Consider the following 25,410-nt stretch of genomic DNA (forward strand, 5'->3'; position numbering starts at 1 on the left):
TGCTGTAGATTTGGCGGCTGCACATCCATGATGCGAATCTCCCATTCCACCACATCCCGAAGGTGCTCTATTGGATTGAGATCTGGTGACTGTGGAGGCCATTGGAGTACAGAGAGCTCATTGTCATGTTCAAGAAACCAGTTTGAGATGATTTGAGCTTTGTCACATGGTGCATTATCCTGCTGGATGGAACCATCAGAAAATGGGTATACTGTGGTCATAAAGGGATGGACATGGTCAGCAACAATGTTCAGGTAGGCCGTGGCATTTAAACAATGCTCAATTAGTGCTAAGGGACCCAAAGTGAGAAAATATCACCACCAGCCTGAACCGTTGATACAAGGCAGGATGGATCCATGCTTTCATGTTGTTTACAACAAATTCTGACCCTACCATCTAATTGTTGCAGCTGAAATGGAGACTCATCAGACCAGGCAATGTTTTTCCAATCTTCTATTGCCTGATTTTGGTGATCCTGTGCGAATTGTAGCCTCAGTTTCCTGTTCTTACTGGACAGCAGTGGCACCCAGTGTGGACTTCTGCTGCTGTAGCCCATCTGCTTCAAGGTTCGATGTGTTGTGCATTCAGAGATGGTATTCTGCATACCTTGGTTGTAACAAGTGGTTATTTGAGTTACTGTTGCCTTTCTATCACTTCGAACCAGTCTGTCCATTCTCCTCTGACATCAACAAGGCATTTTGCTCCACACAACTGCCGCTCACTGAATATTTTCTCTTTTTCGGACCATTCTATGTAAACCCGAGAAATAGTTGTGTGTAAAAATCCCAGTAGATCAACAGTTTTTGAAAAACTCAGACCAGCCCGTCTGGCACCAACAACCATGGCATGTTCAAAGTCACTTAAATCCCCTTTCTTCCCCATTCTGATGCTCGGTTTGAACTTCAGCAAGTTGTCTTCACCACGTCTAGATGCCTAAATGCATTGAGTTGCTGCCATGTGATTGGCTGATTAGAATTTTGTGTTACCAAGCAATTGAACAGATGTACCAAATAAAGTGGCCGGTGAATGTAGACACTTTTGTTTTTAGCTATCGGTTTAGTAGAATGGAAAATCTCAATCATCTTTGAAGTCACTTGATTGTACTTTGCACCACCCATTGTCTCTTGGGATATAGAGAATGATGCGCTTTATTCTCAGGTGTTTCCTGTTCCTCTTTCTGTGACAATCTACCCATCTGAGACGCTGAAAATAAAGCGGAACTCTGGTCAAAACTTTTTTTTTAGGTTAATATAGGGTGGGGGGGGTGTGATCTTCATGTGGAGGTCTCCAAGGTCCACATTCCCACAGAGCAGGTGTCTCATGGTTTTTGTATAGATTTATATTTTGTGCCCCCCAAAAAGCATCGTCATTTTCATCACTTGTTGTGAAAAATAAAATTCTTACTGGACTCGATCAAGCTTTACTCATCCTTCTAATTTGTATGTGAGAATTTAAGGGCTGCCATTGCTGGCCCCTCCTTGTGAAAATGCTGGGCTGGCAGGCTGATCCTCTGTCTTCAACACTTTGGGAGTTGCTGACCTAGGAGTAGCCCCTGGAGATCAGGAGTTCTTGTTTCAATTGCCTTTGGGGCTCTTTCAGACTTCTGGTGTCCTCTTAAGAGCGATCTGCAATGGGATTGCTTTTCAGAAGGCATGTGGCAGGAGGTGAGGAGGCGCTACATCCTCCCCAATGCCTGATTTGACCCCACAATGAGGCACTACCATGTGGCAATCTTGTGTATTGCGCACTCTTGCGGTGTGACCCCGATTAAACTCAACGGGCGAGCTTGATAGGTGGTACGGGATCTGCACAGCCCCATCCGTCTGTATTGGGACAGTTTATGTGGGCGGCCAGGAAGGAGGCCATAAAACCGCATGTTTTCAGACCACCCATATGTAAAGGGCACTTGTCAGTGACTCAGAAAGCACCAAGAATATTAGATTAGTCTGACTACCAGACCACATGTTCAAATTAGGTGCAGCACTTGCATATAATCACACACAGAACCGCTATAGTTCACATCATGTATTAAAATGATCGGTAAGCAGCCTGCCGGGAATGGAACATTTCCAATATGAAGGAAAAGAACATTTAATCCAAAATAAGTTTTGGATAAAAATAGAAAATTGTCCAAAACGATCTGGAATAACTGTATGTGAACTTCCAAATAAACCTGGGCCTATCGGAGTGCCCCCTTACATCAGAGTCCTCATTAGAGGCCCATTACATAAGAATCCCCATCAAAGTCCCCTTTAAATCAGGGTCCCTATTATAGCCCTCTTACATTAGTGTCCCCATCAAAGTCCCCCTTACATCAGAGTCCTCATTAGAGCCCCCTTACATCACAGTCCCCATTAAGCTCCCCTTATATCAGAGTCCCCATTAGAATCCCTTACATCAAAGTTCCCACCAAAAGTCCCCCTTACATCAGAGTCCCCAACAGAACCCCTCACATCAGAGTCCCCATCAAAGCCCCCTTACATCAGAGTCCCCCAATAGAACTCCTCACATCAGAGTCCCCATTAAAGCCCTCTTACATCAATGTCCCCATTAGAGCCCCCCTTACATCAGAGACCCTATTAAAGTGCCCCTTACATCAGAGTTCTTATTAAAGCCCCCTTATATCAATGTCCCCATTAGAGCCCCCTTATATCAATGTCCCCATTAGAGCCCCCCCACTCCTTACATCAGAGTACCCATCAAAGTCCCCCTTACAGCCCCTTTACATCAGCGTCCCCATCAAAGTCCCCCTTACATCAGAGTCCCCATTATAGCCCCTTTACATCACAGTCCCCATCAAAGTCCCCCTTGCATCAGAGTCCCCATTAAAGGCCCCTTACATCAATGTCCCCATTAGAGCCCCCCTCCCTCTTACATCAGAGTCCCTATCAAAGTGCCCCTTACAACAGAGTCCCCATCAGAGCCCCCTTACATCAGGGTCCCCATCAAAGTTCCACTTACATCAGAGTCCCCATTAAAGCCCCCTTACATCAATGTCCCCATTAGAGCCCCCCTTACATCAGAGTTCCTATCAAAGCCCCCCTTACATCAGAGTCCCCATTAGAGCCCTGCGTACATCAGAGTCCCCATTAGAACCCCTTACATCAGAGTACCCATCAAAGTCCCCCTTACAGCCCCTTTACATCAGAGTCCCCATCAAAGTCCTCCTTGCATCAGAGTCCCCATTAAAGCCCCCTTACATCAATGTCAGCATTTGAATCCCCTCCCCTTACATCAGAGTCCCTATCAAAGTGGCCTTTACATCAGAGTCACCATTAGAACCCCTTACATCAGAGTTCCCATCAAAGTCCTTCTTACACCAGAGTCCCCATTATAGCCCCCTTACATCAGAATCCCCATCAAAGTCCCCCTTATATCAGAGTCCCCATCAGAGCCCACTTACATTAGAGTTCCCATTAGAGCCCCCCTTACTGTACATCAGTGTGCCCATTAGAGCCTCCCTTACATCAGAGTACCCAAAGTCACCCTTATATCAGAACTTTCCTTAGTTTTGAATAGAATGTGGAAGGATTAGACCCTCTCCCAAGTTTTAAGAGTCAGCCACTTGCCCACTATAATCTTTGTGTAACCTTTTACAAAGTAAAAACCCTTTAAGCCCCCTGTGCCCAATGTGTGGTCCAAGGACCCTTTGGCACCTTTTGTACAACCCTCCTGCCCCAATGGCCAGCTGAAATATCAGCAATCACTACCGACTAGCAGTCTCATGTAACATGCTTCCAGTCTCCTGCTGTTTATTATCAGTCTCTGGAAACCTCTGCAGCATAGACCGAATAATATGTGTGCCCCTTGGGGATGGCACGGGCTGCAGATGAAGCCCCCCCTCTACCTAGTAAATTGCTTATCACTGCTTTAAGAACTCACCTGAGAGGACCACCAGGAGCAAAGTGGCCACAGCATGGCATGATAGGTGTGGGGCTTTGACCTCCATGTTCTCTATCTTGCCCTGAATATCGTAGATCTGGACTCCGGTACCCTCGTCTAAACTCTTGTTATTTTTGCCTATTTGACTGATTAGAGGAAGGTGGGGAAGAGGAGATCTGCTCCACTGATTCACAGAACATAACAAGCTAAACTATGCAGCTAATTAGAGACAACTTATATTTCCAATGTATCTAAGTCACATCTCCCATCCAAAATTTACAAGCTTAAGCTACAGAAAGTTACTCTATCAACAGCTAAAACCATAACTAAAACACATAAAGATGTTTTATTTGCAGAAGGATTTGTAATGTGCACGATCTAGTCATATCTCTTCTCTGTTGTTTTTTAAAGCTATGCAATTCTTCCGACTTTGTGCCACTGCCCCACATTTGCTCTTTGAATTACCATTGAACATCATCACACATGGGTGATGCCCATATTGAACTGCTTCTGCCCTGACAGGTGGTAAGCTTACCTCCATCTACAAACCGGTCTATGGTAGATTGCTTTTCAGAGGTGGTATAGCATCGGCTGGCAGACATTCAAGCAGCGGTGGCCCATCCATATGGGGCACAGGGGTGCTGCCCCCCTAATCCATGCACCCGGCCCCCAATCTACATGCAGGGCACTGGACGCATGGATTTCAAGAGTTTTTTTTTTTTTTTTAAGCACGTGATTAGAGCCTGAAGCTTCAAAAAAGGATAGGCTCGGGGCGGAGAGTAAAATTTTATAATAATATTCGCTGTTGTCTACCTGCTTCTCCTCCCCGCCAATCAGGAAAGCTGATCCTCAGATCCGATTGGCCAGGGATTCTCAGGACGCACTTCCTGTTCGGCCCGGAGGGAAAACAACGGCCCCGGAGCGAAGAGCAATCGCTGCCTTCCCGTCCCTCTCCTACGCAAGGGGGGGTTGGTTGGTTGGCTGGCTGGCGTTGGTTTGCCGCCCCCCCCCCCCCCCAAATATTGAGCACCAGCCGCCACGGCATTCAAGAGGCAGCACAGCCAGGCTTTTGACCTGAATTTTCTCTACTGCAGTAAAGGAATGCAGCCTGGTCATCTCCCCACCCCAGCCTGTGATTGGGCAGTGGAGGAACAGCAGCACAGTAATGTGTCATCCCTCTGCTCTGCTCTCTCATAATGTCAAAGTATTCCCAGCCAGCTCATATGCACTGCACCACATTTAACATCTTCCAGTCCTACTCCACCCTCTGCCAGTCTGAGTACTGCTGTGTAGGGTATTACAAGAGGCTGTCACCAAGTCAAACTCAAGTTCTGGCACTAGTTGCAAAAAATACATAAATAAATCAATAACCATTAATAAATCAATACCAATATTAAAATATATCAATACCGATAATAAAAGGTTGCGGGCTGCGGGCAGCCAATCGGAGACTCAGGCTGTAAATAATGAGGAGCCCTTATATACAGCAGAGCAGGCAGCCAATAATAACCCTGACCTAAGGTAGGGGGAATTAAAGAAGAGACACCTGAAAATGGGAGAAGGGGAGGGGCGTCCTGTTCTTTCCTCACAATTTTTCACGCCCTCACCTGGAGCCATGGTGGGTACAGGGGCTTAGCCTGTGAATGGAAAGGACCGAAGCCCTTTATAACCTGTCACAGCAGGGTAGCCAGCCATTAACCGCTATGTAATTTACATAGGCGTATAGGCTGGCTGCTCTGCTGCAACAGACTATTAAGGGCTCCTTGTTATTCACAGCTTAAGCCTCCGATTGGCTGCCCGCCTCCTTTTATTATCGGTTGAGTCTAAGATAGCTCTTTGACTACTGTGGTCAAAGAGCTATCTCAGATTTAACCAATAACAAAAGGCTGCATGCTGCAGCTGATGCAACAAGGAGCCCTTAATAATCGGTACTAACGGAGTTACTCTGGGGTTATTGGCTGGCTGCCTGTAAGCGAGGAGACCCCACCACCACCACCGGAGAGCAGGAGGGGTAAAAGATTGGGGGGAAATAAGGATCATCACCCCACCCCCACACACAAGGTGCCCCCTCAGCCCCCCTCCTGTGTCCTTCCAGCCAAGCAAAAAACATGGTGACCAGAATGAGAAGACAAGATGGTGAGAGTTCAGCACACGACCCCATCTTCTTTGCTCTGCTCCCATGTAGCTTCACTAAATGCATCCTCTGTCCCCATCTCTCTTTTTCCCTGGCTCTGTCCCTTTGTCCCTATGTTGCAGCCGGGGTGACCGCACCGGCTGCCCCCTTTTTCCTCCCTACACTACTGTGTGTGATAATATACAGTACATATTGCCCAGGAGGGGCCACAACTGGAAATAACCCAAGTCTCCCTTACTTGTTCAGAGGCTGCCAGCCCAGCTATCAGCTCAAGAGTTCCGACAAACTCAGTCTAGGGGTGTCTTTTGAGGATTTATTGCAGTACTTGCAACATACTCCAAAACACAGATTCTAAAGCAAAGTCCTTCAGGAGCAGCCTTCAGTATTGCTGGAGGTAAAGGGGACAGCCAGCTAGTCGGAGAATCTGCAAAAGCAGTGACAGTCCTTGTAGCAACCTCTGGCATATAACCCTCATAGCACAAGCACATCTGGAGCTCTAGACAAAAGTTCCCACTCACAATGTCCAGAGACAGCTCTCCAACCAGCTTCCCTGACACTATCTTCAATGAAAAGGGCCCTTCCCCAGTGTCCTCCAGAAAACTCTCTTTAATCCAGGTTCCTCCAGGCCCTCAGCCAAGCACATTCTGAGGCCTGATAACTACAGCTCTTTAGTAACATGAGCTGCCTCCCCAGGGCAGAGGCCCCAGGAGAGAGAGCTCTGATCAGACCCTCCCAAACATTTATCTTCCCCCCCCAGCCACTCATTCTGGGACAACCTTGGCTAAGGTCAGATAAATATTCATAACCCTCCTACCCCATTTCTGGAAGCTTCTTCCAGAGGTAGGCAGGAGGAACCATCAAAGATCCAAAGAAAGTACAGGCCGGCAACTCGACAGCTTCTCCATAGAAAATATTTATTTGAGCATTAACATCATCCAAAAATGCTGATGTGTTTCGGCCCTAATCAAACCCTTTGTTATCCCCAAAGGTAAGGGGAATAATATATCTTTCTGGTCTCACTAGTTTTTCCTAGATCTGGATGTCTTATAAAGTATTCAACAGACAAATATAGCTGCATTATCAGTCCACTAGGGGTGTGTATGGCGATGCTAGTCAACGTGTGAGGTTAAGCAGTGATCAACTCATTACTGTTAAATGTTTAAACAGGTAATGCTGTGGTTTTATATAAGAAGGAAAAGAGAATGTATATAAATAAGTCATGTTATTCTATTAAAAAGTTTTTTTCCCACTCACCCAGGAACTGTAATTGGAGGGTACCGGCTCGGCAGGACAATGTGAGGCCTTTGTGCTTGTGGGAATACTCCAACCCCAACCCTCCTCAACCGAGAGGAAAGGGGGCAGGCCCCTATATATGCAGATGAAAGAGCATGGTAAACTAAATGGTTGAAAGATGATAATAGTAATAATAGACACCTCCAAAGACAAATGGAGGTGTCAACCACAGCTGAGGAAAGCAGAACAGAGTAGATGTGAGTATGTGGGGAGTGACAGGGGAGAAACAGCAAGAAAGTGAAAACAGAGGCAATTCAAGAACAGTGGGGGGGGGGGGGGAGAGAGTAAGAGGGGGAAAGAAGAAAAAGAGGGAAAGGAGAAATGGGAAAAGGGAAAAGAGGAGGGGATGGGAAAAAGGAAGGGAGGGGAAAGAAAAGGAGGGGAGAGGGAAAGAGGGAGCAGAGAGGGAAGAAAGGAGGGGGGAGATAGAAGAAGAGGGAGAAAGACGTGGGAAAAGGGGGGGAGGAGGAGTGGGGGAGGGAGAGAAGGGGGGAGGAGTGGGGGAGGGAGAGGGGGGAAGGGGAAGGGGAAAGGGGGTGGTGAAGAAGGAAGGAAGGGTAAAGAAAGGGGGGGGAGAAGGGAAAGAAGGGGGAGGGAAAGGGGGGAGGGAAAAAAGGAAAGGTAAACAAGGGGGGGAAGGGGGAGGGGAGAGGAGGGGGAGGGGAGGGAAGAAGGGGAGAGAGGAGGAGGAAGAGAAAAGAGGGGGAAAAGAGAGAAAAAAAATAGAGAAAGGTGATGTAGATCAACAAACTGAAAATTCATGGTACTTGCTTACCAAGTGGTTGTATATATATACACTAAATTTAATAAAAAATAAGAAATATAAGTGTAATCCTGGAAAACAGAAAGATTTTTGTTGCTTGGATAGTTGTTTTCCCTTTAAGGAGAAGGGGGAGTGTATCACTGAGTCTTGAGAGGACGATCAGAGAAGAGGCTTCCCAGAGTGGAAAGAAAAAGACTGATTTCACAGATTGCTGGGGATTAAATTTAAACAAGAAGCCATGAGTTCATGGACAAAGGCTCCCTGAGCATATAAAAAGAGGAAGAAGAAAAAGAAGATGAAGAAAAAAACTTTTTTCTAGAATAATATGACTCATATTTATATAGATACATTCTCTTTTCCTTCTTATATAAAACCACAGCATTACCTGTTTAAACATTTAAATGCAGCTATATTTGTCTGTTGAATACTTCATAAAATATCTAGATCTGTTTAGTAAACATTGTTAACAATTTCTCATTAAACACATACCTTTGTATAAATTTACGCATCAATGTCCATATATATTTTATATCCTAGCCCTCACTGGTGTAACTTTATACATCTATGCAATATTAATTGATGTTCTATTTGTAGAATCTACACGTGATCACATTGTGCCATTCTCAAAGACCCTGACGAAGCGGCCTCGTCCGTGAAACGCGTAGGCCCTAACTCTGTTAAAATCGGGGATTTGCACACCCTGAATCCATTTCAACCGTATTAACTGTAATGTATCATTAACTGTTTTTATACTGAATAAAATAAAATAATGTATTTTTTCATTAATTGTTTTTCATCTATTTATACTTCTTAGAGGCACAATTTAAGTCCCATTCAGTTCTATATATCTTTTTAGGAACACATTTGCATATATTTACAGGATGGTGCCTCTATAGAAGGGATATTGAGGCACCCCGATGAACATCTGCAGCCCTAATCCTCTCTCCCATGGACTGTGAGTAATAAAATCCTATTGTGTTTTTACCTAAAAGTGACTGGTGTCCATCTGTCTTTATGTCCCTCTATGACTAAGTGAGGCCAAATTTCAGACCACCCTGTCTCCGGGGTTGACCACCATTTTCCCTGAGGTGAGGGGGGTGCTACAATACGATTTTAAATTTAGTCCTGAACATAATAATAAATACCAGCAATATTCGACTGAAAACATATACAAAAAACATTATACATTCTCCTAAAGTCATACTAAAGGCTAACTTTTTAAAAACATAAAATAAAAAAGTGGTAATACCTGCTCTATGCAATGATATTGTGCAGAAAGTTCACTTACTTCCTCTTTTGGCAGTCCCCAACCGGTGCTGTCAACTTCTCCCTCCTCCGAATGCCTCCTGTAGTACACAAGTGCAATTTATTTTGTTACAGATCGGAATTTGGATGAAATTTTTGTTATTCGGAGACTCAGTTGTATTTGAATTTCCGAAATCACAACAGTAACAAATTTCAACAAGTCTGAAAGAAATTATAAGGAAACAAAATGACATTTTTAATTTGAAAAAAAATAATTAATTAAAAAAATTTGAAAATGAATTTGAATTCAAAATGGAAACAAATTGCAATAAATACAAGGTACGGGTATAAAAGTGAAATAAGATGATGATAAGAATAGAAAAGAATAGAATAGGAAAAATAGAATAGCATAGAATAGAATAGACAAATATAGCCGTCTTCCGAAATTCAAATTTATTTGAAAATAACGATTATACTAACCGAATCCAAATATACTGTACGAAATGAAATCCAAAAAGCAATCATTCTAACATAAAGAATATGACTAAATTAAATCATTACCTTAAGGAAGGGATCCAAAACAAAACAAATTTCCATGCACATGTCTAGCAGGAAGCCTGGTGCTAAAGAGACACCCATACATGCATGCTTCTGGGGTAGGCTGTGTGCATCCATAGGCACACACAACGCCGATAAGCTGTGCCCCTGCTCCCTCATCACAGGAGGTTGATGTGTCTCCTGTGAGAGCAGGAAGTAAGGGGAGCGGTGCTGGAGACGTAGACAGCGCTGGAGCGATGACATTTAGCCAGGTATGTGTTTAGGGATGGGGTGGAGGAGGCCAAGTAGTGGGTCATTTTTTACTTTAATGCAGGGAATGTATTAAATTGGTTGTAAACCTCAGACATGAAATATGAACAAAGCATATCCCTCTATAGTGTACTTGTCTCAATTAAGAGCACTGTCATTTCAGTGTCATTTCTGTCTGCTGCTTCATTCCTCTGCTACCAGCATGAGTCACTTCTGACAAGTTTTCCTGACACCAAGAGAAAAATGGTGACCGGGAGAGGGAGCTCCAGCTGATTGGCAGCCTCAGCTCTGTTCCTGTGTGCTGTGTGGAGGGGAGTGTGTCCCTTCCCTCCAATCAACTCTCAGAGCTCTCCTCCCTAATGTAACTTAAGCTCCCTGTCCGCTGCTTTTCAGAGTTGTGTAAATTCTGCACTTTGAATGGATGTAGGGGAAAGACAGCTGTAGATAAACGGGTACAACTTATGTAGGAGGATTTGTTTATACTCTGTGTATCACCTGAGGCCAGTCACTTCACTGGGTACAGTGCCTTGAAAAAGTATTCATACCCCTTGAAATTCTCAACATTTTGTCAGGTTGCAACCAAAAACGTAAATGTATTTTATTGGGATTTTATGTGATAGACCAACACAAAGTGGCACATAATTGTGAAGTGGAAGAAAAATGATAAATGGTTTTCAACATTTTTTACAAATAAATATCTTAAAAGTGTGGTGTACATTTGTATTCAGCCCCCTTTTCTCTGATACTAGTGGAACCAATTGCCCTCACCTAATTAGTAAATAGAGTCCACCTGTGTGTAATTTAGTCTCAGTATAAATACAGCTGTTCTTTGAAGCCCTCAGAGGTTTGTTAGAGGACCTTAGTGAACAAACAGCATCATGAAGGCCAAGGAACACACCAGACAGGCCAGGGATAAAGTTGTGGAGAATTTTAAAATAGGGTTAGGTTATAAAAAAATATCCCAAGCTTTGAACATCTCACAGAGCACTGTTCAATTAAATGGAAAGAGTATGGCACAACTGCAACCTACCAACACATGGCCGTCCACCTAAACTGACAGGCCGGGCAAGGAGAGCATTAATCAGAGAAGCAGCCAAGAAGCCCATGGTAACTCTGGAGGAGCTGCAGAGATCCACAGCTCAGGTGGGAGAATCTGTCCACAGGACAACTATTAGTCGTGCTCTCCACAAATCTGGCCTTTATGGAAGAGTGGCAAGAAGAAAGCCATTGATGAAGGAAAGCCATAAGAAGTCCCATTTGCAGTTTGTGAGAAGCCATGTGGGGGACACAACAAACATGTGGAAGAAGGTGCTCTGGTCAGATGAGACCAAAATTGAACTTTTTTGCCTAAAAGCAAAATGCTATGTGTGGCGGAAAACTAACACTGCTCATCACTCCGAACACACCATCCCCACCTTGAAACATGGTGGTGGCAGCATCATGTTGTGGGGATGCTTTTCTTCAGCAGGGACAGGGAAGCTGGTCAGAGTTGATGGGAAGATGGATGGAGCCAAATACAGGGCAATCTTAGAAGAAAACCTGTTAGAGTCTGCAAAAGATTTGAGACTGGGATGGAGGTTCACCTTCCAGCAGGACAATGACCCTAAACATACAGCCAGAGCTACAATGGAATGGTTTGGATCAAAGCATATTCATGTGTTAGAATGGCCCAGTCAAAGTCCAGACATAAATCCAATTGAGAATCTGTGGCAAGACTTGAAAATTGCTGTTCACAGACGCTCTCCATCCAATATGACAGAGCTTGAGCTATTTTACACAGAAGAATGAGCAAAAATGTCACTCTCTAGATGTGCAAAGCTGGTAGAGACATCCCCAAAAAGACTTGCAGCTGTAATTGCAGTGAAAGGTGGTTCTACAAAGTATTGACTCAGAGGGTCGCTATACAAATGCAGGCCACACTTTTCACATATTTATTTGTAAAAAAAAATTGAAAACCATTTATCATTTTTCTTCCACTTCACAATAATGTGCCACTTTGTGTTGGTCTATACCATAAAATCCCAATAAAATACATTTACGTTTTTGGTTGTAACATGACAAAATGTGGAAAATGTCAAGGGGTATGAATACTTTTGCAAGGCACTGTGTATAGAAGGATTTACAACCACTTTAAGGTAAAAAATAATTTAGACCCACTTTAAGGCTTCATGCGCAGTACCATACAGGGGCTGTACAGTGTGCAGAGCCTGACTAATGACTTCCCTGGGACTCGCTCCCATTTCATATAGTCGCCTCTTTCAAGAATCTCAATGAGTGGTTGTACACAGCAGCAGCAGGCCCTTGGAATGTCAAAATACACATTCTGCATGCTTTATGGTTCCTGTACAGCCATGTGCATGAACCTTTAATATGTTAGCAGGTACAGTTAATTAGATCAGGGTTTTTCAACCTGAATTCCGCAGAACCTTGGGGTTCTGCAGAGTCCTCAGGGGTGCCGCAGACTAGACAAACCCGAACACTTTAGCGGCTCACCGCAAAAACATTTTTTTTAATACACACTATAGGATTGTAACAGACCTGGGACACCTTTGGGCGCTCCAATAGAGAATAGTAATGTGGTGCACATATTGCGCATATTTCCTTCTCACTCTCCTATCAGGCCCTGTTCTGAGCCCTGTCTGAATATTGTGTCCGGGTTTCAGACAGACTGAAACCCAGACACATGATTCAAAACCCGAACTGTCCGGGTGAATCCTGGACAGGTGGCAACCCTACCACAGACACATCTCGTGTTAACTTCTATGCAGTGTGTTGTCTCCTGTGCAGTGCAACTCTGCAAGAGAGAGAGAGAGAGAGAGAGCACAGTCCGCACAGCTCTCTCCTCCTCCCTGTAGCTATTTGTACTATTGCCAGCAAAACAGAAAGCTGTTAGGGCCGCTCCACCCAATGACATCATCGGCTGTTAAGGACATGTCAGGCAGCACTACAGCTATCTGCTATGCCGGCAATACTACATATAGCCACAGGGAGGAGGAGAGAGTCCGTATCTGTGCTAGGGGGGATGTAAAGGGATTGTGCTGGGAGAGGGGATGGGGGGTGAGGATCGGAGTGGGGTTTGTGCTAGGAGTGGGGATTTTGGAACAGGGGGGGTTTGTGCTTGTGGGGGGGGGGGGGGGTATTGTGCTAGGAGAGGGGATTTGGAGGGTTTGTGCTTGGAGGAGGAATTTGGGGGGTGGGGGGGTTGTGCTAGCAGGTGAGATTTGATGGGGGATTTGTGCTAGGAGGGGGAGTTTGGAGGAGTTACAACCTAAGATCACTGAACTTTGCCTCACAGGCTATATTTTAGGGCTTGTTCGCACTAGGGGCAGTGAGGTAACACCTGCAAAGTCGCACGTTTTCCAGTACCGCGCAAAAATGTGCTGTCTTTTGCAGTGACATGTGGGTCCCATTATTTCTTAATAACACCCCCATGCATCTAGCAAATGTGTGTACATTTGTGCCCATTAAAAAAGCACGTGCTCGGACGCACCTCATGGTGTGAACGAGCCCTCAGAGTACTGTGCCATGGGACTGTGCAAAATTAAGGGTGCCATGACTGAAGGAAGGTTGAACAACACTGAATTAGATGATACATATACTTAAAACAAAGAAAAAGGAGTAGTTGTGTGCATGTTTGCCAAGCAGTCCCCTATTGCGCACCATCACATAACATAGGATCTTGCAATGTGGATGCAGTTATTATACAATAACACTAGGTGGCAGCATACCTCTGTAGAAATGGCATATAACAATTACATGTAGACAAACCCAGGGTGCAAATAGCCACAACAGTATCCTGTTTAGACTTCTACTCTACCTTCTTCCATCCTTTGTGTCTCCCTATTATGCCGCGTTTAGCCGCATTTGCATTTAGAAGTGTTTTTTTCTTTTTTTGCAAATAGTCAAAAATGTATCTTCATTAAAAATGCCTGTAAACCAAAAGCCTGTTAGCCTGAATTACCGCGTTTACATGCGTTTACAAGCTGTTACAGGCATTTGGAGTTTTAAATGCCTCTGAACATCCGTCCTGAATGCATTTTTTTGATTTTCAAAAAATGCTTCTAAACTCAACTGCCTAGTAAGCACTATAAACGACCCTGTGTACATGTGCTGATAAGATAACATAGAGAAGAGTTCAGGGGCAGCTGAAAAAAACGCCCAACTGCTCCTAAACATTTGTTTACCAGCAGCAGTGTACATGAGGCCTTAGGGTTGCACCAATACCACTTTTTTAAGACCAAGTACAAGTACCGATACTTTTTTCAAGTACTCGCTGATAGGGATGTGCTTGATGTTCGGGTCAAACATACGTTCGACTCGAACAATGGCTGTTCACCCATTCACCGAAGAGCAAACATTACGGGGCGTTCGCTGAAAATTCGAACGCTGCAGAACTCCCCATAATGCACTGCGGGATCGCAGTGCATTGCTGTATGATGATTGGCCAAAGCATGCACCTGACCTGCATGCTTTGGCCAATCCCTGCGCCCTCTGCTAAGAGAGCCATAATTGGTCAAAGGTAGGGTGCCTTTGGCCAATCATGGCTCAGGGGGACTAAGGCTTACCTGTAGGTAAAATGAATATCTCCTAAACCTGTACGGTTTAGGAGATATTCACTTTGCATGCAGCCGCTGATGTCAATGGCGCATGCGCTGTGAATGCCCAGCTGAAGGTCAGGCAGGTGCTGCCGGACCTTGCCGGGAAGAAGACTGCCGCGCGCATGCATGGGAGTGATGTCATCGCGGCTCCGGCCACTCACAGGGCCGAAGCCGCGAACCCGGAAGACACACGAGGGCAAAATGTCAGCTCCTTCGGCATGGACCGGCCTGCAATACGGGGACCTCGTTCTAAGGCAAGTATTTCATAATGAGCTAGTATGCGGTGCATACTAGCTCATTATGATTTTGCCTTACAGGGTTTGTTTTTTTTTAATTTTTTTTTTTTAATTTTTTTTTTTCTGAGGGTATACAACTGCTTTAATATATATATACAGTCATATACATATATATATATATATATATATATATATATATATATATATATATATATATATATATATATACTCTGCATCCAGTGCAGCCTATATCTACAGTGCATTTCATGGTGTACTGTTTCTAATACACTTCAGGTGGTGTACACAGCATCTAATACAGTGTGTACAGTGTCTACTACACTTCTGGTGGTGTACACAGTATAAAATACAGTGCAGCTGTAATACAGTTGCTAATACAGTGCAGGCAGTGTACACAGTATGTAATACAGTGTGTACAGTTTCTGCTACACTTCTGGTGGTGTACACAGTACACAATACAGTGCAGCCGTAGTACAGAACAGGCCCGGAACAAAGGGAACCTGGGTGCAGGGCCTACATGACTGGGGGATGCTGTTAGAATTGCACAGGTTTGTTCCTAAAAAGCGGGCAGGCAAGTGGTGGGGGGACTAGGTGTGGAGCAATGAAAGGGCAGGAGGTGCGGCTTAGGTGGTGATCCTGCTTGGGGGACGGGGGATTGTTAGTAGAGGGTGAACAGGAGAAGAGGCAACACCAGAAGACCTTTTGTTTTCCTCCCTCCCTCCCTGTTATTAAGATTTTGGTTTGTGTGATGATATGTTCTTGTTTTAGGTTGGATGCAGGGGTCTCTGGTTCGTGAAGCTCAGAATGGTGGAAAGTATACAGTATATGATGTGGAACGGGTTGGGCCTATTTCGGTATGGGTACCTTCCCTATCTGGTAATTATGGGCTATTGGTCATCGGGCTGCATTGGGCAAGAAGGTGACAATAGTTCAATAGTTGTACCTGAGCTGGTGGGATTGCGGCTACGGGCTAGGATGCCGAAGTGGTGGTGGTACAGCCAATGCGATAGAATACCTTCCTTCATGAACCTCAGACATAGCAGTCAGTATATATATGTTAAAAAGTTGTTATATATGTATATATATATATATATATATATATATATATATATATATATTTAAAATGGAAGTTAATTTATAGAGTTTGTTATGGTTGTTAATAAAGGAGCCATACAGCCATTTAATCCAGAAGGTGGGGCGTGTGTTCATTAAGGATGGTAAGGGGAAGAATGCAAGGGGGGTAACAGGTGGAAAAAACGATACATCAGCATACACCAGTCAAGTTTCTACTACTTGTCTGGTGGTGTACACAGTATCTAATACAGTGTGTACAGTTTCCACTACACTTCTGGTGGTGTACACAATACAGTGCAGTCGTAGTACAGTTGTTAATACAGTGCAGGCGGTGTACACAGTATCTAATACAGTGTGTACAGTGTCTACTACACTTTTGGTGGTATACACAGTATAAAATACAGTGCAGCCATAGTACAGTTGCTAATACAGTGCAGGTGGCATACACAGTATCTAATACAGTGTGTACAGTTTCTACTACACTTCTGGTACACTTCCAGTGGTGTACACAGGACACAATACAGTACACTTCCGGTGGTGTACACAGTACACAATACATAGTACAGTTTCTACTACTTTTCTGGTTGTGTACACAGTATCTAATACAGTGTGTACAGTTTCTACTACACTTCTGGTGGTGTACACAGTATCCAATACAGTGTAGTGTGGTGTTGCAAAACAAAATATACGTCATGCCAGGAAGGCCACCAAGGAGAGGCAGATGCTTGCAGGCCACTAAAAGAGGGCAAGCAGCCTCTGTGTCTACCGTCAACAGTGCTGGTCGCGGACATGGTGCATCCTCTGCAGGTGGCCGTGGGGCATGCTTGTCCTTTTTTTCTGCTGCTAACCGTGTTATTGAGCCAGAACATTCAGAAGAGTTGGTGGAATGGAAAACAAAGCCGTCCTAATCCCCCTCATCCTTTGTCACCCAGGCTCAGAGTAGTTTGCCTTCTAATGCAGCTGCCAAAGCGGTCTATTCCACTGGCTCCTTGTTCACAGTCACTCCTTCCGTAGCCCCACCATCATGCACAGAGGAATCCCCAGAACTATTCGACCACAGTGTCGGGTACATGCTGCTGTAGGATGCGCAGCGATTTGAAGGCTTCGATGTTGGTTCCCAGGTTGAGGAAGGGAGTAACGTGAGCCTAGAGAGAGGGGATGCCCAAGAAGGACAAGAAACTGGCAGTCATGTTCCCCCAGCTGCAGCATACTGCCAAGTTTGCACCAGTGAAGAGGAGGGAGGGGATGATGAGGTCACTGACTCTACATACCTGAGAGGAGGAGGAGGCACAACTCCAACGGGGCAGTATGTCCTCTAGGGGGAAGCTTAAGGGCAGCCACCCTATTGCATCACACCGCAGGGCGTTGTTGACTCCCCGCTGAATTTTAAAAGTTCCTTGGTGTGGGTCTTTTTTGACACGTGTGCAGCAGATCGCAGCATTGCTGTTTGCAACCTATGTCTGAAGCGGATCAAGCATGGCCAGAACAGCAGCACCACATGCTTGACCAGACATATGATGACCTGCCATGCAGTCCATTGGCAGCAGTACTTGAAAGATGTACATCAAAGAAAAAGGCAGACTTCTCCTTGCTCCTCATCTGGGATCTCCAACCCCACTATACCTCCAGTCCTCTCAAAAACCTGCACTGAGAGGAATGAAGGTATAGCAATAGTTGTCCCAAGTACTTGCAGCCAATCTGCTAGCAGTACACCACCATCTGATTTTAGCAGGCAAATTTCCCTACCCCAGTTGCTGAACCGTAAAAATAAATTCGGTCCCAGCCATCCACATGCTCAGCGTCTGAATGCTAGCTTGGCCAAATTGCTAGCACTGCAACTGCTGCCTTTTCAGCTGGTAGACTCTGTCCCCTTTCATGAATTTGTGGAATGTGCTGTACCTCAGTGGCAGGTTCCAAAACGCCATTTCTTTTCATGGAAGGCCATTCCAGCTCTCTACCAGCATGTGGAAGGCAATGTTTTGGTCTTGTTGGACAGGGCAGTCAGCAGTAAGGTGCATATTACCACTGACTCATGGTCCAGCGGGCATGGGCAGGGAAATTACCTTTCCTTCACGGCGCACTGGGTAACTCTGCTGGCAGCTGGGAAGGATGCAGGACAGGGTTCAGTATTGTTGAAGCTTATTCCGCCACCACGCCTCCAAAATGCTAGTGGTGATTCTGCCACAGCTCTCTCCTCCACCCCCTCCTCTTCTTCTTCCTCTAGGGCAGTGGTTCTCAACCTCTCTAGTGCCGTGACCCCTTGATAAAATTTCCCAAGTTGCGAGGACCCCTAACAGTAAAATTATTTTCGTTGGTCACGTTTGTTGACACAGTGGCGGCGTTTGCTGGCACAGTGGCGACAATTGATGGGCACAGTGGTGACAATTGATGGGCACAGTGGCTGCACAGTGGCGATGTTTGCTGTCACAGTGGCGACAATTGATGGGCACAGTGGCTGCGTTTGGCACAGTGGCAACAATTAAAGGGCACAGTGGCTGCATTTGATGGCACAGTGGCAGCGTTTGCTGCCACAGTGGCGACAATTGATGGGCACAGGGGTGACAATTGATGGGCACAGTGGCTGCACAGTGGCGACATTTGCTGGCAAAGTGGCGACAATTGATGGGCACAGTGGCTGCGTTTGGCACAGTGGCAACAATTAAAGGGCACAGTGGCTGCGTTTGATGGCACAGTGGCGGCGTTTGCTGACACAGTGGTGACAATTGATGGCCACAGTGGCTGCATTTGATGGCACAGTGGCGGCGTTTGCTAGCACAGTGGCAACAATTGATGGCCACAGCGGCTGCATTTGATGGCACAGTGGCGACAATTGATGGGCACAGTGGCTGCGTTTGATGGCACAGTGGCGGCGTTTTAATGGGTTTTTTTTTCAGATTTTTTTCAGTTTGTTTGCGCCCCCACCACTGATTTATATATAAACGTCCCAGTTGGTTCCTCAAAAGTGCTAGATACAAAGTGTATAGCACCCAAACATGTGTCTAGCACTTGCACGGAATAACCACTTTTGAGGAACCAACTGGGACATTTATATAGTAATGATATGCATTGTTCCATAATAAAAAAAAAATTGTTATGTCAGCATTTACTTTTAAAAAATCTATGTCTTTATTGCCCTGGTGACACACAGTGCAAAATGCTTTTATAATTGCTGTGTCTGACTTACCAAAAATCACAGGTGTTTTTCAGCTTCTGCAAGTGACGTTTAGTCGCCGTCCTCTTGGTAAACACGTCCGCAGCAAACGGACTTCGGTGGGTGTAAAAAGATGTCCGCTTGTCGACTTCTAATGCCCTGTACACACGGTCGGACATTGATCGGACATTCTGACAACAAAATCCATGGATTTTTTCCGACGGATGTTGGCTCAAACTTGTCTTGCATACACATGGTCACACAAAGTTGTCAGAAAATCCGATCGTTCTGAACGCGGTGACGTAAAACACATACGTTGGGACTATAAACGGGGCAGTAGCCAATAGATTTCGTTTCTTAATTTATTCTGAGCATGCGTGGCACTTTGTGCGTCGGATTTGTGTACACACGATCAGAATTTCCGACAACGGATTTTGTTGTCGGAAAATTTTATAGCAAGCTCTCAAACTTTCTGTGTCCGAAATTCCTATGGAAAATGTGTGATGGAGCCTACACATGGTCAGAAATTTCCGACAACAAGGTCCTATCACACATTTTCCATCGGAAAATCCTATCGTGTGTACAGGGCATTAGTGTAGCCTTACTGCGGACGAGAGTACCAAGATGGCGGTGACGGAACGTCACTTCCGTGCGGTCTCTCCTCTCCAGGAAGTGACATCTCGCTGGCCGAGACGGACAGACTCCGGCGGTAACTTCGAGTCCGTCTCGGCCAGCAATCGCGACCCCCTGGCGAATCGGCAATCGACCCCCAGGTTGAGAACCGCTGCTTTAGGGCCTCTTATGTAGATTTGTCCTCTGAACCAGCGGTGCTCCGTAAGCGTTCAAGGGGCTACGCAAGCAGTCAGGCAAAAAGATGCCATGCAGCGCATGAGTTGGTCTGCTTAGGAGACAGGAGCCATACTGGGGCAGATAATCTGTCAGCTCTGTAGGGGCAGGCTCAGAGGTGGTTTACGCCATGCCAGCTTCAGCCAGGAATGGTTGTATGCGACAATGACACCAACCTTCTCTCCGCCCTCCGATAGGGACACTTGACCCATGTTCCATGTTTGGCACATATCTTGAATTTGGTGGTGCAGCGGTTCTTGAGTAGGTACCCAGACTTACAGGATCTCCTGAGGCAGGCCAGAAAAGTCTGTGGTCATTTCTGCCGGTCATACAATGCCAGTGCTCGGCTGGCTGACATTCAAAGGGAATGTAACCTGCCCACCAACCGCCTCATTTGTGATATGCCCACCAGGTAGAACTCAACGTTGGCAATGCTGCAGCAGCTGCACATGCAGCAGAGGGCCATCAATGAGTACCTGTGGGAGTATGGCATCAGGACAGGGTCAGGGGAGTTTGGCTTCTTTTCGCCACCCCAGTGGCTACTGATCAAGGATGCATGCACTGTCCTGTCACCATTTTAGGAGGTCACAAGGATGGTGAGCAGCGACAATGCATGCATCAGTGACACTGTCCCTCTAGTCTTCCTGTTGGAGCACACGCTTCATGGTATAATGGACAGGGCACTTGAGGCAGAACAGCTGGAGGAAGAGGATGACTTCCTTACCTCTCAAGGCTCCCTTTATCCAGATAGCATTCCTGCGGGCCCACCAAACACACAGGAAGAAGAGGAGGAGGAGGATTGTGTCAGCATGGACGTGGAGGATAACACTCAGCAGCAGTCTTCAAGGGATGGTTTTCAGTCCACAGAAACCCAAGGAGTTGTACGTGGCTGGGAGGAGGTTGTTACGGATCATGTGATCCTTAGTGACCCAGAGGACTCAGACTCGAATGTTCTGCAAACTTATGCTGCATGGCCTCCCTGATTCTGCAAAGCCTGCGAAAGGACCCGAGGATTTGTGGTATCAAGGAGAGGGATCATTACTGGCTGGCAACCCTTCTTGATCTACGTTACAAGGGTAAGGTTGTAGAACTCATCCTGCCTTAGCAGAGGGAGCATAGGATGAAACATCTTCAGGCCTTGAAGAAAGTTTTGTGCAATGCATTTCCAGACCCTGGGAGGTTACAATTTCCTGGTGCTGGACAACGTGTTGCTGAGGCTTCTTTCGATCAGAAGAAGAGCGGTGGAGAAGGTGGCCGGCTGACCGATGCCTTTAAACAATTTTTCAGTCCTCAGCGCAAAGGTCTGATCGGTTCAAGAAACTATCACCAGCGTCTGCATTACATGGTGCAGGAATATCTAGGGGCAAGAGCAGACTTGGAGACCTTTCCAACAGAGCATCCACTGGGTTACTGGGTCTCGAGGATGGACCATTGGCCAGAACTTGCTCAATATGCAATTGAGCTACTGGCCTGTCCTGCATCCAGCATTCTTTCTGATTGCACATTCAGTGCTGCTGGAGGGTTTGTAACGTATCATAGAGTGCGCCTGTCCCCAGACTCTGTTGATAGGCTCACATTCATAAAAATGAATCAGTCTTGGATCAGCAGCAATCAAGCACCTGATGCTGATGTAACTGATTGCATTTTCCATGGATGTGGGATCCCTTGAAGACTGCCTATGCTGACTAATCTATTCTTCCTCAAACTTGATGATGCTAGGTTCCACCAATATTTTTGGTTTAGGGCACCACCACCATCACCCAAGGCCCAATTTTTCTGCCCCTGTTTAACAGGGGCATGTACAGTAATTACAATTTTTTATATAATATTTCAATGCAGGGCCCGTTTCTGCGCCCAACAAGAGTATCTGTGAGGGCTTACAGTGTTGTGGCACCACCACCACCACCACCAAAGGCCCAATTTTCTGCCCCTGTTTAAGAGGGGGCATATAATTACAATTTTTGATATAGTATTTCACAGCAGGGCCCGTTCCTGTGCTCACCAAGAGTAACTGTGAGAGCTTACAGTGTTCTAGTACCACCAACACCTAAGTACCACCAACACCTAAGGCCCAATTTTCTGCAGAGCATATAGGGCAGGCCGTATAGTATATACTGCTGTTCAGAGTATGTAGTACGTGGGGACCCCCCACGCCATTTTTTTTTTAAATTTGGGTGCGGGATTCCCCTTACTATCCATACCAGACCCGAAGGACCTGGTAATGGACTGGGGGGGGGGACCCATGCCATTTTGTTCAATGATTTTCATCTATATTGCCGGGACCCGACAATACATTACAGCCACGAGCAGTTTTAGATGAATTTTTTTCCTTTAGAAATGTCATTTTGCTGTGGTATTGTTCTAAACATGGGAAAACTGCGCCACTTTACAGGCATAGTATAGACACCCCCTAGGCACAATATTTAAATGAATATTTCATTTTTATTGTTTCACTTTAACCACCTCAATTCAGGGCACTTACACCCCTTTCCTGCCCAGGCCATTTTTCAGCTTTCAGTGCTGTCACACTTTGAATGACAATTTTGCGGTCATGCTGCACTGTAACCATGTGAAATTGTTATCATTTTCTTCACACAAATAGAGCTTTCTTTTGGTGGTATTTAATCACTCCTGGGTTTTTTATTTTTTCCTAAAAAAAAAAAAAAAGACCAAAAACTTTGAAATAAAAAAAAGTTCTCTTAGTTTCTGTAAGTAAATTTAGTAGATAAGTAATTTTTCTCCTTCACTGATGGGCGCTGATGAGGCGGCACTGATGGGCACTGATAGGCTGCACTGATAGGCACTGATGAAGTGGCTTGTATGGACACTGATTAGGTGGCACTGATGAGGAGTCACGAATATGCCGCACTTATGGGCACTGATAGGTTGTACTGATATGTGGCACTGATGAGCACTGATAGGCAGCACTGATGGGTGGCATAGGTGGGCACTGGGCACAGATAGGTGGCACTGATAGGCACAGATAGGCAGCACTGGGGGGCACAGATAGGTGGCACGGATAGGCGGCACTGATGGGCAGCACTGATGGGCATTGATGGGTGGCATTGATGGGTAGCAGTGATGAGCATTGATGGGCAGCACTGATAGCCAGCACTGACTGGCATCACTAATGGCCACTGATTGCTGGCACTTGTGGGCACTGATTGCTGGCATTTGTGGGCACAGTTTGGTGGCAATTGTGAGCACTGGTTGGCACTGATTGCTGGCAGTGGTGGGCAATCATTGCTGGCACTGGTGGGTACTTAATTGTAATCAGGGCACTGATGGTCAGTGCCCTGATTACATACCTAGCTGTCCCCTGTGAGGAGATGCCGATGATCGTCACACTCTGTCAGTATGAGGCGAGGAGCGCCGATTACAGCATCTCCGTGTTTACATGTGACCGGCTGTGATTGGACACAGCCGATCACATGGTTAAAGAGCCGCGGCCAACCGAGAGCTCTCCCAGAACGACCGCTATGACATCCACCCAGAACAAGAGCCGCACCGCCCAGCCATCATTTGACAGCTGGGCGGGCGGCAAGTGGTTAAGCATTATTAAAATCACTGCTCCCGAAAAAACTGCAGTTTTTAAAACTTTTTTTTTGCATTGATCCATGTGGCAATAACTTGCATATAAGCCTTTAAAATTAGCACTCTTGATTTTTCACGTTCGTGCCACATAGACTTTCATGGTGTTCGCGTGTTCAAACAAAATTTTGCCTGTTCACATGTTCTGTTGCGAACCAAACCGGGGGGGGGGTTCGGCTCATCCCTACTCGCCGATACCGATACTTTTTTTATGTGACGGTGACACTAATATGCAGCACTGATGATGTGTTGACTGGGTCAGTTTTTTTAATTTTTCTTTTCTTTTTTTTACAATTTTATTTTCTACTATTTTTTTTTATTATTATTTTAAAAAAATATTATTTTTTTTTGCAATGCTTTCTTTTTTTTGGGGGGGGGGGTGTTAGTGTGTTTTTTATTTTATTTTTTTATTATTTTTACAATTTAACCTTTTAAATATTTTTTTTATTACAGTTCTTTATTTTATTTATATTTTTATCAGCCCTGTTGGGGGGCTTTGGTGAGATATCAGGGGTCTCAGACCCCTGACATCTCTCTTTTGAGAAAGGGAAAGGGACTGAGGACAGAGATTCCCCAGTCCCTTTCTCTGCAGCCTCAGCTTTACTGGAGATGAATGGACAGGAGACAGCGGAGGGGGACAGGAGCACGGTGGGGGGCCAGAGGAGCCTGGAGGAGCACAGAGGGGGGACTGGAGGAGGATACATGGACAGTCAGGGGTGATCGGTGCGGCGGTGGGGGCAATTACAAGCACTGATCCCCCTGTATAGATTTCAATAAAGCAGCTGAAAGCCATGGGAGGGAGAGGAGGAGAAGCAGCTGTCAGCTGCTTTATTGAAATATATACAGGGACATCGGAGCTTGTAACTCCCCCCACCGCCGCACTGATCACCCCTGACTGCCCAGATATCGGATCAAGCATCGGAGCATTTGCAAGTAGTACTCGTGCAAATGCTCGGTATCGGTACCGATACCGATACTAGTATCGGTGCAACCCTACTTCCTATTGACCTTTAAACGTGAAAAGCAGTATCATTGGCCAATGGGAAGACAAAGGAAAGAGGAGGTGGGATAAAAATGTGACCAAGAAGTCAAAGTAGCTATTTAGGTACCAAACAGCTACTTCTGTGGCTGAGCGAAAGCATTGGGAGCCATTTTAAAACTAAGAACTTTACACAGATTTCCTTTAAAGCTGAACGACAGGCAGATAAAAAATATACAAATTAATGTAACTAATTTGCAGTCCATCCAACTTCAATGAACGGGATCCGACTTTGATCCCGACAATACCTGGCCCTTTGAGTGTGGTATGAATCTTGAGGAGGAACCCCTTGCCAAAATAATAATAATAATAATAATAAAAAAACCGGCATAGGGTCCCCCCCCCCAGATCATACCAATCTAATAAAGTTTTTACAATGTATACAGTTAACCTAAAGGGAATTTTTTGCAACACAATTAGAGATTGACTTAAAAATAATGAGTTTAGCAATTGTTTATTATACATAAGTGAGCTAAATGGAGTTCCCTACCCTACCCTATAAATATATCCAAAACTACTGCAGTAGGAAAAGGGAACAGATAATTGTGCAAAGGCTGAATGAGCTAAGTCATGCAGAAAAATATCCAAGTATGACCTCATCCTCTACAAATTTTAATCTCGCCTACCTTAGCGCATTTTGTTTAATCACCAGCAGAGGGAGCAACTACCACATCGCAGATAGAACTTGTGTTATGTTGTATAATACGTATATTACAGGGCTAAAGGTTTGTGG

The 25,410-nt window shown here is 45.3% G+C and overlaps 1 protein-coding gene across 1 annotated transcript in view; it reads right to left on the minus strand.

Moving 5' to 3' along the window:
* Positions 1–4,057, minus strand: part of CD79A (CD79a molecule) — a 33,222-nt gene extending 29,165 nt beyond the window's left edge. Inside the window, exon 1 of the mRNA XM_073601998.1 lies at positions 3,883–4,057. Within this exon, the coding sequence (XP_073458099.1) occupies positions 3,883–3,949 (67 nt within the window). The 5' untranslated portion in view covers positions 3,950–4,057. The remainder of the gene's footprint in view (positions 1–3,882) is intronic.
* Positions 4,058–25,410: the final 21,353 nt, after the last annotated feature.

This window comes from Aquarana catesbeiana, linkage group LG10, assembly GCF_042186555.1.
Source record: "Aquarana catesbeiana isolate 2022-GZ linkage group LG10, ASM4218655v1, whole genome shotgun sequence".
Lineage (NCBI taxonomy): Eukaryota > Metazoa > Chordata > Amphibia > Anura > Ranidae > Aquarana > Aquarana catesbeiana.